Raw genomic sequence first — 15,950 nt, 5'->3', positions numbered from 1 at the left:
AAATACAATGAGTGTAAGGCAATGGTGTTTGCCTTTGTAGAGCCTGTAGACCACCTGTGAATCCCATAAATGATTGCATAATTGCAATTGTGATAAATGCTAAAAAATGAGCACCTTATGATTCCATGAGAGCACTTACTGTGGAGGGGCTGACCCAGTTTGTGTTTGTCCTAAAAGCCTTCCCTGGAAGATGACACAATTTGGGACCCAAAGGGCACCTAGGAGTTAGCCAGTACGTGGGGCACACGGGCTAGCATGTGCATAGGCACTAAGGCAGACATGAGTTTGATGCTCTTGAGGACTTTAATGAAAGACAGTGTGGCTGATGTGCTGGGAGCAAACAAACAAAGTGAGGCAGGTGGGGTAGGCATTGTATAAGGGCACTTTAAGGGTCAGGGCATCAGTCAGTGGAGAGCCCTTGAAAGGGATTAAGGCTATAGAGTAACATCTGTTGGTAGTGAATAGAATAAATTAAGAATGGCCAAGTAACCCTTTGCTCTGTCCCTTTCTTCTCTCTTGGTCAGGAATATGACTGGAGGAACTATCAGCCCAGCCAGATGAGTGAATCTGAGTTGCAAATGCTGGCCAGCCTGCGGCGGCAACAGAATGAAGAACTGGAGGATATGGGGGCTTCCCATGGCCTGAGTGCTTCCCAGGTGGACAACTGTAATGTCAGCATTAGCACCAGCAGTGACGACACAACCACCTGGAACTCCTGCCTGCCACCTGTGAGTCTAGGGATTTGCATCTTTGTTTATTGCCTTAATGGCAAGCAAGCTTCTTTCTAACAAAGCCCAGCCTTGCCTGGGAAAACTAGGGCCAGCATGAGAACACTCCCCATGAGAAATATTTAGAGCCCATTCAGGAGCGCCTGGCTAACTCAGTCAGTAGAACATGCCATTCTCGATCTCGAGGTTGTAAGTTCAAGCCCCAGGTCAGATGTAGAGATTACTTAAAAATAAAAATTATTAAAAAAAAAAAAAAAAAAAAAGAAAAATATTCAGAGCCCATTTTAGGTCTGTCTTTTCTTAAATTGTCTTACCTTCAGGTAATTGTATGGTGATATATACAAACATACATTGAAAGCAAAAAAGAGTAATTTTACTGTCAATTCTGCGTATCTCACTGTATCCCCAGCTCCTAGCACAAGCCCTGGCACACAGAAGAGGGTCGATATTTGTTAAATGAATGTTTATTAAGTAAATGAAAAAGAAGGATGTTTACTCCTCCCTGTGTCTAAGGGCCATGGTAGGCATTGCAGATGCTTCAGCAGCTTGTATTTTCCCGTACGTTTATACAGTTAAAGCCCTTTTAAACATGGCCCACCATCCTCACTATAGGCCAGCCAAGGAGCTGGATCAGGTCAGGGCCTTCCTATTCTTCAGGTGAAGAAACTAACCTATCCTGGCTCCAAGCTTCCACACCTGGTGAGTGGTGGAACCAGAGAAGAACCCAGTGTTTTGACTCAGTCCATTTTCCCCAATACTGTCCTCAAGGATCTTAAGGCTGAATTGGAAGGACAAAGCAGAAGCACTGACAGAACAGTCCTATACAGCTTTAAAAACGCCATAAGGCACAATAATAAAATCAGTATTATTATAATAGTGGTAATTAGAGCTACCATTTCTTTAAGTACCTAGAGACATTTTAAGACCTCTATTGGCCCAAGGAAATTTACTTGTAGTTTACTTATATTTACATATAAGGTCACATTCAACATCAGATCAAACATTAAAATACACTGTGATCCAACAATAAATACAACTTTTTTACTATACAGTTTTTGAAAGGGAATATAAAACTGAGTAACTGATTTATATTTATATAAAATTATATAAAGGTTGAGTTCAAGTGTAGTTGACAGTGGATAACATATGTTTTAAGTATTGAATTAAATATTCATTAATTTTGCGATTTTCCTTCCAAGAAAATTTTTTTCCCAAGTCTCCAGCATCTTTGTGGGTCTTAGAAATCTCAGATGCTCTGGCACTAGGCCTTACATGTGTTACCTAATCCATTCCTTACTGCTGTCCTGTGTGGTAAATGCTGTTGAGTTCCCATTTCCAGATGGGAAAATTGAGACTCTTGAGTGAAATGATTCAGCCTTAGCTTGGCAGGACTCCTGAGTCTGAGCTTCTAACCACCATGATAAAGTGACTTCTCAATGTGGGACTTAATTTGCCAAATAAGTGCTACATCCAGCAGAAGGTGAGATTTTTGCTCTGGAGAGTACTTAACAAGTCTTCATGGAGGACGAATTCAGATTGGCTCTAACAAGATGTGGGGGCAGGCTTCTCTTGCCTTAGTTATATTTTCATTAAACTGAATGATCAGGCCTGTGTAACTCCTCCAGCAGCCTTGGTGCCAAAGAGTATCTACCCCTCCTCCCCCCCAAAGAAAAATATTTCCGTGTGCTGGTTACTCAGAGTATCCTTGGAGCCAGAGCTAAGAACATAAGAATAAGTTGCAGGGGCTCCTAGGTGGCTCAGTCGGTTAAATGTCCAACTCTTAATCTCAGCTCAGGTCATGATCTCACAGTTCGTGGGATCAAGCCCCTCGTCAGGCTCTGTGCTGACAGCATGGAGCCTGCTTGGGATTCTCTCACTCCCTCTCTCTCTGCCCCTCCCCAACTTGTGTGTGCACTTGCATGCACTCATGCTCTCTCTTTCTCTCTCAAAATAAATAAACTTAAAAAAAAAAGTTGCAGACCTTTGCCAATATAATTTAGAATGGAATTGAAATATAGCCTTTCTTATAAAATAATCCTTAGCAGTCATTTAGATGGAAAGTAAGAAAAAGAACAGTGGCCCCCTAAACAAGCTCTTTCTGTCGTGAAGTAACTTGGAGACCAGCATTACAAAGGGCAAACTGAGGAATGATTATTTATGGACTGAAAAGGCTGAGCTCTTGGTTGCCCTGGATACGGTGTTCTCATCCCTGTCCTGTTCTGGCAAGGACTGAAGTCCTAATGCACAACAACTGCTCCGCTCTAAAAGTGCGTGGCCAAAAACAACATCGTTGGTAATGAACTTAATAACCCCTCCATTTGACCAAATGAGAAATTGAAAACAGTCTATTTTTTAGACAGAGAAAATAATTGAAAAGCCTACCTTTGGTATTCATAAGATATGTTTATTATTGCATCAAATTCAGCCTATTTCAATATTGGAACTATCACCAAATGGAAAATTGCATTTCTTAATGAACACTGCATCTTGTTGTTCATACAGAGTTTAAATAGAGCAATTTGCAAGAACCATTGTGGTCTGTCTGAGAGCTCATGCCTTTCCCTTTAGAAGTTGTACAGGGAGGGTGAAAAAGAAGAACAAACTCATAACTCGATCATGATGGTCTCCTGCTTTTTGTGTATCTCAGTGGCGCCACCATCCACACTGGCACTCAAACCAGAAATGTGGAGGACACCTCCACTTCTCCCACCCCTTCATTTCCAAATCCCCTCACCACCTAACACCATAGCTTTGGCACTTTATTTTCATCCACATTCCTTCCATAGTCTCCTGGTTACCTCTCTGCCTCCAGGCCAGGCACCACAGCCTGATGGTGAGGAGCCTCTGCTCTGAGAACAAATTGCCAGGGTTCAAATCCAAGCTGTGACCTTGTAAAGCACTTGGCACTGTATCTGAGGCATAATAAGCATTTGGTAAATTAAAGTTAGTTGTCATTATTATCTTTATTATTCACACTAGTGATCTTCCTAAAGCCCAGATCTAATCTTATCTCTTCCCTGCATAAAGCCTTTCCTAGCTTCCCATTGCCTCTTTGTTTAGGCAAAATACAAGACCCCCCATGATCTGAGACCTGCCCCACTCCCTGGGCTCATCTCTCACTGTTCCTCAGCTTTCGTTCCACACTTTTGGCCCAAGTTATAACTTCCAGAACACACTCTGCACACATCCTTGTACCTCATACCTGATTATCTCTTCAGACTTAGCTCTAAAGCCTGCTGTAGCTTCTCGAGGCCTCATTGTAAGAGACCTTCCTTTCTGCTACTAACAGACATGAATATCTCCATTACACTCTTGTTCCCGAACCCAAGTTCACCTGCCCATCACCTGAAAGATCATTACTGGAGAGATGAGTTTGGATTGGAAAGGGTAGGGGCACCTGAGTGGCTCAGCTGGTTAAGCATTTGACTCTTGATCTCAGCTCAAGTCTTTGAGCCCCACGTTGAGCCCATGTTGGGCCCTGCATTGGATGTGAAAGCCTACTTAAAAAAAAAAAAAAAAAAAAAAAAAGGAAAGGGAAGGAGTTTGAGCTTTATTCAGGAGGCCAGCAGGCAGACCCTTGGCCAAAGGGCAACTCCAAGATTTCTGCATGGCCCAGGAGTTTTTAAAGGAGTTTAGGGTAGTTAATCAGCAGAGTGAGTGTGGTGGCCAGTAACATCTGTTGATCACACGCAGACTCGATGGTGCCAGCTACAGACATTCTCTCAGGGCTCAGGGGTTGTGTGAGGGGGTCCAGTTCTTGTTTCGTGATGCACAGAAGCACTGTTCTTTCCACAAAGGAGGGCAAGTTCTACAGCTACACAGAGGGAGGTCAGTAAAATCTTTTGTGTGACCTGAAAAAGAAAAACATTTTGCCAAAATTTGCTGGGCTAGTCGGAAAGCCAAGGTGACTTCAGACAGACTTGCTGGCCTCTGTGGTCTGGGAAAGTCCTGGTCCTTCACTCCTCAAGACCAATGGTCTGCAAATCTCAAAGAAAGTATGTTAGTTCTGTTACAGATCAGGGGCCTTCAGGCAGCAAGTAAGGAGTGTGTTAACTTGAAGCAGCCCTTAAGACCAGCTAGAGTGCTGTTATACTCTCACCTCAACCTAGCTTATCTGTCCCACATTAATTCATTCCACATACTTGTTTTTTGCTTTGGCTTTTGTTTTTGAGTGGTACAGTATGCTGTGAACTGTGCTGGGGATACAAATAAGGCTTGACCCAGCCTTGAGATGTTCACTGGGTTGGAGGGAGGTAGAGAGTAAACAGCTACCCGTAAGTCGGGGCAGTAGTGATAAGAGAATAAAGAGTTCTATAATAGATACAGAAGAGAGGCCCACATCAGAGGGAACAATTAATTCTACCTGTTTCACAGAGAAGACTACAGTTAAGCCAGAGTTGAAGAATGAGTGCACGCTCACCATGTGGAAAGAGGGGGAAAGGAATTCCGAGTTCTGAAAAGGAACAGAATTGCATCTATGGACGTGAGGGTGGAGTCTCTCCTTTAACAGGATAACTTCTTTGTTTCTCCGTCACCTTAAACAGAACTCTTTGCTTATCCCACCATCACTACCAACCCCTACCCAGCAGATACACAGAACTCCCCCATACTTTGGCTACACTGTGCAGCTTGCACAGATCATGCAATGCCCTTGTCCAGATCATGTCAATCATGTCATTGCTCATCATGCTTTTCCCTATGCCTGGAGACCCTCCACCCCTCTCCTCTACCTGGAGCACCCCTTGTCTTCCAAGGCCCAACTCAAACATAACTGCTTCATGAAACCCTCTTTGACCCTCAACCACCCTGCACAGATTTATTTGCTGCCTTCTATGCATTCCCATTATTTTCAGGCTCGGTGTTAGCATTTACCACATCAGGGAACCATTGTTAGCAGTGTGCCCCAGGCCTGGTTGTGAGTTCTTGGAAGGCAGGACCGTGCTGAGCCCAGTACCTGGCATGAGGTCACCTTCAATCACTGGTTGTTGGTCACAGATTGAATGAATAAACCAGAAGTATTAAAAGGTTCTCCTTTTTTACTCTACAATAGCATAATTTTCATCAAAATTCCAAAATAAACATCAACTTGGCTTTGCTTAAATAAACCCTGACCAATGCAGGTAATATTTTACATTCAAGTTTGATAAATGGATATTAAATACACAGAGGAAAGAAATCTCTCAGGGCTTGATGACCAATGGTTTAAAAAGGAGATTTAAGCAGGTCACATTCAATTTAGCATCTTTACATAACTACTTCACACACTGCAGTCTGAAACCCAAAAGCCTATGCAAAGTAAAATGAAGAGTCTTTAGCAAAATCTATTGTGTTTACTACCAGTTTTGATTCCTCAGCTTTTCTCAGCATCTGTACAGTTCAGAGTAATATGTACTGTTTAAAAGGTGTTTAGACGTAATAAATTAGTCATTTAAAAGTGTAATTAAATGTAACCATATTTCTCGTAGCAAATTGGCTTTTGTAGGCATCTTTTGCTAAATAAATCAAGCCTACTGAGAAATCCATTGGCCTTTGACAGACATATTTTTCAAAGTTTCTAACTTAGAACCAAATTCAATTAAAACAATACTTTACAACTTCTGTGGAAACCAGGCTACAAGTAATCAATTTTGGAGGGTTTCCGTTAGGAGTAGCTCTCATGAGATTTATTTAAAAACTTGGCTCTGGGAAGCCTTAGGAAGGGAGTTAGGAGCTGCTTATGATGGATTCTTAAATGAATTTTATTTTGGTGAGGGCTTTTGATTGACAATAGCATAAAACCGTGTCATGGGTAGGTGGGTATGTGTATGGTTTCTTTTTAAGGAAAAAGAGTAGCTATTAATGGTAGCAGCTTCTTGCCAAAAGAATGTAGACCCTGCATCAGCCAACCTGAGCTCAGATCCCAGCTCTTCCATTTACTGGCACGATCGCCTGTAAACTTAGGAGTAGTAAAAGGGCTTCGTTTTATTGGCGTGGTGAGAACTGAATGGGTGTGGGGAATGCACATGCCCAGTGCCTAGCAGAGTACACGCACAGCTCTTATCTGCTGCTCCCCCAAAGTTATTCTCCTCAAAGGGCCACCTGAGTGATCAGAAAAGATTTCTAGGATATTTCCCTTTTTTGTGACCGCTGAAGGCTCTAAGGATAGGTAGAGGTTCTACTATGCTTGTTTGGATGTGAGCTTAACCACTGAAATCCACACTTACCCCTCAGAGCTTTACAAATAAACCCTTCCGTTATTTTACTATTTCACTCTTTCATTATTTCTCTGTCCTGCCTTTACCCTAGATTCAAGAAAAGCGTTCCTCGTGTGCATGCTACCCTGTAGGCAGATACCCTAAAGCCATCATTCCTTCAAGTTAAGAATTCCCATAATCTAATATCAAGCACATAACTCTCCTCAGCTTGTTTAAAAAAAAAAAAAAAAAAAAAAAACGCTCATCCCATGCATCCATCAACATGGCACATTGCAGAGCATACTATTTGGAGAAACCAGGCAAAATGCACTTAATAAAATTACAAGCATATGGTGAGGTTCTCAGACAAGTTATTTATGGTCTTGATTAACCTTGCAACATTTTTGCCATTTTCATAGGTTTTACATAACAACATGAAAATATTGTCTTTACCTTTTAACATGGCAGGATTATCTTATCTCCTGTTCTTTTATTTAGCCTTCTCTTCTCTCCCTCACCCCAGAATTTCTAGCAGCTTGATCATGGGGAAGCAAAGCTTCTTGTGCTCGTGGCAAATTTTAGGAATTTGGGTTTTCCTGACACTAGTGCATAGCAACAGCGCCACCAAAAGGACCAGGGCCTGCGTTTCTAGGATCTGTTCCATTTCTTTGCTCATCAGCATATCAGCGTTTTACGTAATGATTGCTCGCTGCTACGTGTCCAATATATAATATATTGGCATTTCAGGTTCTTTATACTTAATAGCTCTTAATTTGTTCTGATCTACACATTCATTAACTTCTCAATTCTCTTTGGGTGTAATGAGTTTTCTTTTAATTCTCCTGAACTAAAAAAGGTAAGGAGTTGGTTGTGCTAAGCTGCAGATAAAATCTGATGAGCAGATGTTCTTATACCACTATAGAAATGATATATGAAAACTGATATTGGAGTCAGTGTAACACTGAAATGTGTGAGGAGTTCTGTGTTTAGTGACTATGAAAGTCACCCCGTGAAATAAACTGCCCTCGTTCTCAGTGTTATCTATTATATCTTATGTTTGTCCCAAATTTAACAATATGGCAAAACTTACTGTCTTTAATTTAATTTTTTTATTATTTTTTAATGCTTATTTTATTTTGGGGGGGGGGGCGCAGAGAGAGAGGGAGACACAGAATCCGAAGCACGCACCAGGCTCCAAGCTATCAGCACAGAGCCTGACACGGAGCTCAAACCCATGAACCATGAGTTCATGACCTAAGTCAGACGCTTAGCCAACTGAGCCACCCACCCAGGCATCCCTGTTTTCTTTAATTTTAAACATAAAGTGACATTTCATTAGGAAAGAAATCACATGAGTTTTATTTACGGTGAGGAAGTAGTCTAAGACGTCAGATAATTATCTCAGACCACTTTTTTTCTTCCTGCCATAAGGTGAACTGAGTTTGTCATATTTGTTTTCAACAACTTTGGTATTCACCACTGTAGGTGAACCTGTGAGCTGGAGTAAGCACTACAACCTAATGGTTAAAAGGGTAAACTGTGCTAAACTGGGTTCACATTCTCACTCCACTATTTCCTGGCTGGCATGACCTTGGGTGAACACCCAGTGCCTGAATTTCCTCTTCTTTTGGATAGTCATTAATCCTGTCTGTTTCATAGAGTTGCTGCAAGGAACAGAGTATGTGCTCAGTGAATATCAGCTAGTGCTGTTCTTATTGTCATAGTTATTGGTAGGTATTGGTTGCTATTCTTTTGCTGCTTCTTATGGTGTTAATAGCCTGAATATGGCTGAATTCCAAAGCCAAAAAACCAATTTTATTTTTTTAACCTGTGCTTTCATAGAATATTACCTACCTAGAAATAGTGCAAATAGGTTTACTGCTGCATATGTATCGAAACATACCTATTTCCATTTGTGGATGGAGACATGTGGCTTCAGACAGCCCATCACACTTCCCCCATCCCCACCCCATCACATTCAGAGAGCTTTTAGAAACCATTAGGCACTTTCTCATTCATTCTGATTTGAATCTAGGAAAACAAAAAGACCTCACGCTAGTGAAAGCGCTGCCCTTTCAAAGCATCAAAGCAAAGTTACGGGAATTGAAATATCTTGGAGGGGCTTTTTAGCTGCATCATTGCCATGATCCTTTCCAGTCCCTGAGTCTGATCATGCAATAGGGAGACATGTACAGAGAAAGGAAATTGAGGCCACCTGGTTTTGGGACCCACCCCAAAACAAAATGTGCTTCCTTCCCAGACGGAGTCACTAGCGTTGGGGGTGTAGAAGTCAGTTCATAGCAGTTATGTGTGTAAGTCAGAATGCTCTGCCATGATATGCCATCACTAAATTGAAGTTGGTTATTGAATAAAATATCTAGGGGTGACAACTTGGTAATTCGCTTTCAATACTAAAAGTTAAATTAAGGAATCAGGTATTCAGACCGAGTTCCATCACCCTACAATTATTTTAACTGAATTTTTTTCCTTTACCTTTCTGTCCATTCCCATCAGCAATCTTTACTACTTCAAAACATTTCCACTAGTTATTTTGTTTGTTTGTTTTCTAACACTAAGAAACCACTATTCATGGGAATCTTTTGTTGACTGTGTTCTTTTTCACTCCTTGTATCACTGGATCAGTTTTTTTATATAGACAGGAGCAGATGTGGAAAGGGTCAGTCTGTGTAGTCTTAAGTGAGAGCTAAGTCACAAACAAGATAGGATTCTGTAGCCGTTTCTATTCTCCAGAGGGTGGAGTAAGTCATTTGGAATAAGGGGGTTGGAGACAGGTGTAAATAGAATTAATGGTATAAAATTGAGAAGATGGAAATTTGCTGAATATCAGCACTGTGGTACTTAGAGAGTTATGGAAAGGCCTCTGGAAGTAAATCAGGGGAGGCCCATTCACTGGAGGCCGAGTACAGCTGAAATACTGGACGAATACCAATGAACAGATTATCAAGAGTATTTCTGCAACCATGTGAGATGCTCTAGAGAACCCGTTAGGCCCTTTGCTTGCTAATTCCTTTCTCTGCTGTGAAATAATAAAGCCTAAATCATAAAACTAAATTTCACTTGCAAATTGCTGGAAGTCTTATTTCTCCAGTGAGATCAAATATGTCTTATGACATGTTTTTCCTTCCACTGTTTTCCCAGCTGTTGTTTCTTATTACTGAGATGGTGATGCATTGATATCGGTTCAATTACCAAAGTATCTGAGTGCATTTAAATTCATGGTGCATCACAGAGAGTCAGGCTAAGTGACTGTGATTATCAGACAGGGTGTTTGATTTAAATTAAAGGAACACTTCCAAGAGATTATTTATAGAGGGAGACAGTTTACTCCAAAGAATTCCCATGACCCACATCTTTAATATTTTAGGACCCGTTAAAATAAGAAGTATGTGGAAAATAAGGAATATGTGCTTTGTATGTACAGGCACCATTGCTGTACTGTTTCCCTCAGTTGGAGTCAGCCCTGTGGGGCCACGTTATGGGTGAAAAAGGCTTAACACCAACGCTGTTGGGTAAGGAAGTAATGGAGATCCTCTAAATGCAATTCAAAAATATATACCAAATTCCAGCTTGTAATAAAATGAGAATGTTAAAAAATGTTTTTTGTATTAGAATTACATGGTTGTTAACCACATGAGAAAAATACTGCAAGCTGATGTTCAAAAAGAGATATAGTGGAATTGTCTCCCTTTATAGAACCAAGGAAAAACATCAGATTCCATTGGAGGCAAAAGTTTAAGGCTTATTTGGGGATGTGGTAGTTTAGTGGTGCTTTGAAATAGTAATTTAAATGTTTCTTGTGGAGGGAAAAGTTGGGATTTCATATTTTTCTTAGGTATTGGCACCATTTTGTTTTTTGGGGTTTTTTTTCCACTTTACTGATTAGTGCTTGAGGTTTTATTATGCACTTGGGGAAAATGACCACCTTGACCTAAGATTTACATGTGTAATTCCATTAGTGAACATTCAGGCTATCCTTGCAAACTTGCTAACATTGAGATATAAATATATATTCCCTATCTCTGGGTCTCTGAGTTATTGCTGATACTTGCTGTGCAACATTAGCTCCATGAAATATCTTCTATTTTACTGTAGCTGGAAATATCAATGAATGTTAACAGTGTAAAAATTCCACAGGGAGGAAGATTCCACGTGTGAATTTTACACCATAAATGCGATCTAGTGCAGTGACTGGCCATTAAAATAACATGTGTTTTTCTCATGTGTACCACCGTGTTATTTGCTGGATCTCCCAAAACAGCCTTTGAGTCTTCTGTAAAATAAACAGCCCCTCCTTGCAGATCGTCCCTCAGGAAAAAATGACAGCACTGAGAGTGCATGTGAAAGTATATGTAAAGAACACAACACTGATTAGCACCTCACAAATGTTTTTCTTTTACAGCCCGTCAACCAGGGTCATCATTATCAGCAAGAAATGAATCCACCTTCTCCTTCTAATCCCCGGTAAGAATCATTAATAAGCTAAGTGTCCTTTAAAAAAATTATTTAAAAGATTGTGCAGGGTGCCTGTGTGGCTCAGTCGGTTCGGCATCCGACTTCAGCTCAAGTCGTGATCTCACAGCTCATGGATTCAAGCCCCACATCAGACTGTGCTGATAGGTCAGAGCCTGGAGCCTGCTTCAAATTATGGGTCTCCCTCTCTCTCTGCCCCTTCCCTGCTTGTTCTCTCTCTCTCTCTCTCTCTCTCAAAAATAAGTAAACACTAAAAAAATGTTTTTTAAAGATTGTGCATTTTTCTTGTTTTCCCAAAATTGTTTTCCAAAACTTCCAAAGAACTTCCAGATTTATTTTCCTTAGGAGTCTAAGTTCAATCTACTTTTTGTTATTGAGAATGTGGTGTGATGGTTAACAGTCTACCTGGGTTTAAGTGACACCTCTGTCTTTTACTAGCTGTAAGATTTTTGAGCAAGCCATTTAACTCAAGGTCACCCAGGCATAATAATTACCCCCTACTCTTGGGATAATCATATGAATGAATACATGAAAAATTCATAGCACAGTTTTCGGCACACAGTGAACTCTCTTTAAGTGTTAATTTATTTCATATTATTCTATTTGCATAGATACTTGATTTTAATTGGTATGTAATGTTTAGTACATTTTAGGCATGAATTTTTTTGTACTATCTGGTCCCTTTAAATTTATCAAGATAGCTTGTATCAGTTCAAAGGCCATTCTCTTGTTTTCAAATTTCAAAAGCTAATAATCTCAAAACTATTTCATTATTTCAAAAATGTCATTGACATTATGCATCATTTGTCAATATAGACAAACCTCATTATTGGGGCATCTGGTATCTCCGTTGGTTGAGCGTCCAAATCTTGAGCTCCGCTTACGTCATGATCTCATGGTTGGTGGGATCAAGCCCCACGGCAGATTCTGAGGTGATATCGTTGAGCCTACTTGGTATCCTCTCTGTCTCCCTCTCTCTCTCTCTGCCCCTCTTCCCCACTCATGTTCACACATGCACATCTCTCTCTCTCTCTCTTTCTCAAAACCTATTATTTTAGGCTCACTAAAGCAAGCAAATCTGAATTTGTGTTTTGAAATATATGTAGTATTAAGTGATTTTCTAAACTAAAAAAAATTTATCAGTACAAATCCTTATCACTTTATCACTATTTATTAAATATTAGGGATTTATTGAAAGTCAGTCTATCTTGAGCTCTACCCACAGGATCTTGGTTATTATAACGAATCTCATTATCAAGCCCTCTCACCTATACTGTAAGAGGTCCCATCGCCATGGAATGGACCAAAACACCAGTGATAGTACGGTAGCTCTGGCTCTAAAGTGTAAAGTTTATTTCAGAGTATCTGAATTAAGACTCATTGGTTGAACATATCAAAAACAACTTAGCTAGTATTAAAAGAGAGACAGACAAAGACAGAGAAAGGGAGGATTTTTCAAGTAAGAATACAGGGCTGTCTCCTGGAACCCAAGGGCAGCCAGGCCTCAGGAAGGGTATGGTGCTGGAACACTGAGAGGCAGCCAGGCATTTCCTCACTTCATCTCTGCTTGCTTCTTCCTGTCTGTTCCATTCTGGTCTCAAAGCACCAGGTTTCTCTGTTTCCAGTCACATAGGGCTGTCTGACAGCTCTTGAGTTTATGTATTACAGTTCAAAGTACAGTTCAAAGTACATGCCCAGCCTGACAATTCCTACTTTCCAGGAGAGAGAATGTGATTGGCCTAGCTTGGGCCAAGTATCCACTGTTGGTCCAATCAGCAATGAACAGCCAACCAAGCCATGTAAAACTGACAGGAGACCACCTACATGGTTTATAGGACTTTTAATGGGGCCCAGAATATTGACATAGGCAGAGTAAATGTTCTTCATTAGTAATCACTTCTCAGTGTTGCTGGTCTATACACATGATCTGGTCATTCTCTCATGTTATCTAGTAGGGGGAATTGCCACTATCATAAGTAGATATAATACAGAGTTCAAAATTGAGGTTGTAATTTCAGTGTATGTAAAAAGATGTTTTAACATTCTGAAAATCAGTTGGCTCTTGACATGTAAAATGTGTCTCTTACAATCCTTCAGCTCATAAACATTTTATCTGTGTATGAGTAAACTTTTAAGGTAACTGGAAATCCAATGTTAATCCAAATTATAAGTAGTCAGAATTTATAAATCTGAACAAATGAAAAGTGAGACGAAGGTGTGTTAGAAAGTGGAGGCTTTTGTTTCCATAAAAGGAGAAGGAGGACCTAACTCTCATCCTAAAACTGCTATTAACCCAGCATATGATCTCAGACAAGCCTCCCAACCCGCTCAGACCTCACCAATAATATGAACACGTATTTAAAAGAAAGGATTTGAGTTACATGCTCTCTTAGGTCACTTCCAGGTTCCTGATTCTGTGGCTTTGATGAGATTCATTATAGACTTTATGTAAGAAACCCAGTTCTACCATCAGAGGGACACTGCCCTATGTAGAAAATACATCTCATAATGTTGGATTAATTAGTGTTTAGATGTAGTAATATATAACCTTAAACATCTCTTTTAATATTTGATTCCCAAAGATATAACATAGGAAAATTCACCAACCTAACATACAGCATATTTTATTTAGCCAATTAAATGTTCATTCATTTAGGGAAAAGTAATTTACATTTTTACATAATAAAATAAAAAGCCAAAATCCAAAGCAAAAAGTAAAATGCTGCCAACCCCATTTGCCAGCAGGTTATCCAACAGTTTTCTAGAAAATTATTGTTTAGTTGTTCAAAAAACTTGCAGATTACATGGTTTGGCTCTTGGCTCCATAAATCCATCAGCTTGGAAGAATTGGCAGAAAGACATTATTGGACCATAAATAAAGACAATGATAAAATTATAAGGTCAGCATAGATGATCATATAAAAATGGGATAAATTGAATCCTGTAATACATGTAATTTAACTTAAAATAGAAAACTATGATTCTTTTAAGGTTTGTATTTGCTACATTTCTTACAAATAGATCTCACACCTAGACCCTAAACACAAAACTTTAAAATTAAACTTTAAATTTAAATGATACTGATAATGAAGATGGAAAAAAAATATAAGAAATGAAAAGACAAGTTTCCAAGTCTGCCCCTTGGATAAACAAGCATCTAACCTGAATCCCAGATTGAAAGTTCTGCCTGCAAAGGCTCTAAACAACATACAAGAGGCAAGTAGTCTCTTCATTTCCTGAATTAAGTGCAGTTGTGGTCAGAGTAATGCAAACATGATGGGGAAGGGGACATATATGGATGCAGGTGCATCGAGAGAGCATGCAGGTGCCCTGTGGGACGGGAAGTGGCCACACCAGCTTCAGTGACCTGTCTGCAGCTACTCCAGAGACCTAAGAACCTAAGATTTGTACCCACACTCATTCTCATACCCATACTCGTACCCGCGCACATACATATATTTAGAGAGTCAGTTTCCAATTAGCTTAATTAATGTAACAGAACGATCAATATCTCCAAAGTCTTTCATTTACATTTTGCTCTGGGAAGATTCTTATCTCTGCGACATAACTACCTTCTTAGTTTTATGTGCTTCTGATTAAGGTTAAAGATAGCATGCAGTCCACAAAGCAGACAAATTTGGGTTTTGAAGAGTTGACTCTAGGATGCCAATAGCTAAAACACTACATATATTCATAGATTGTTTTCCTCAGAGTATAAGAATCTACTTGCACTCACAGGGCAATGCTTGACATTGGATGGAGTGGGGATACAATGGTGATCATTTCCTGAGAAATTCACAGTCTAGGAATTGAAATACACATGGTTCACCTCATCCTATCCCCTTGTGTCTAGATTTTCCTAAAGGCAGCATCTCAGATTCTGGGGCCCTCACCCCCAGTGTCCACCCACACTGCCGTTTGAGACCGTGACAGCCTCTATGACAAGGTGCAGACATAGCTAACATAATCCAATACAGTTTAGAGGCGTGTTGGGTAGGAGGAAACAATTTCACAGTTCATTCATGTTGAGAAATGTTTCCTAGCATGTAAACTTACCTGCTACCAAACGAATGCTGTTTGCAGTCTTAAGTCATTTATTGTAAAATGCCATCTATTGGTTTGTGGGGTTTACAGCTGTCCCTTAGGCACATCCATTTATGTGTTTATGTAGATTCTTCAGAACAGTTTGAGATATTTTTGTTCAGAAATGGGTTTTATAAAATAAGCTGTGATTATATTCTGGTTGTCTGTTCATGTGGATGGAGTCGATAACCAGTCTTTCATTTCAAATGATGATTATACTTGGTATGTTTACAACTCATTGGAAAATTAGGGGGAGGAGGGAAGGTAGTCAAAGGCTCTGTAAGGTTCTCAATGTTTATAGAAATAAACAGTTTAGAAAATAATTCCTGAATGCCCAAACAGTAATGAATGGCATGGTTTTCTGAAGTGTTTGCTTTATGATTTATCACCTATCTGTAGTTTTTTTTTTTTTTTAAATGTCACTGCCAATTGTGTTAAGGCTTGAATCCTTTGCAGCTTTGCCACATGTTTGTGT

At 39.9% G+C, this 15,950-nt stretch overlaps 1 protein-coding gene across 15 annotated transcripts in view; it reads left to right on the top strand.

Annotated features, from left to right (window-relative positions):
• The window catches only part of CFAP20DC (CFAP20 domain containing), a 230,554-nt gene that overhangs the window by 171,676 nt on the left and 42,928 nt on the right, over window positions 1-15,950 (top strand). For 14 of the 15 annotated variants that reach the window (XM_045493411.1, XM_045493403.1, XM_045493402.1 and 11 more), the window contains 2 exons: window positions 525-728; window positions 11,322-11,383. In XM_045493411.1, the coding sequence (XP_045349367.1) occupies window positions 525-728; window positions 11,322-11,383 (266 nt within the window). Of the gene's footprint in view, window positions 1-524; window positions 729-11,321; window positions 11,384-15,950 lie in introns of those variants that run through there. The other variant, XM_045493413.1, reaches the window with a different exon arrangement.

The sequence above is a fragment of the Leopardus geoffroyi genome, chromosome A2 (genome assembly GCF_018350155.1).
Source record: "Leopardus geoffroyi isolate Oge1 chromosome A2, O.geoffroyi_Oge1_pat1.0, whole genome shotgun sequence".
In the NCBI taxonomy this organism is placed as follows: Eukaryota; Metazoa; Chordata; class Mammalia; order Carnivora; family Felidae; genus Leopardus; species Leopardus geoffroyi.
The sequence above is the reverse complement of the archived record's forward strand: the minus strand, read 5'-3'. Positions and strand labels throughout refer to the sequence as shown.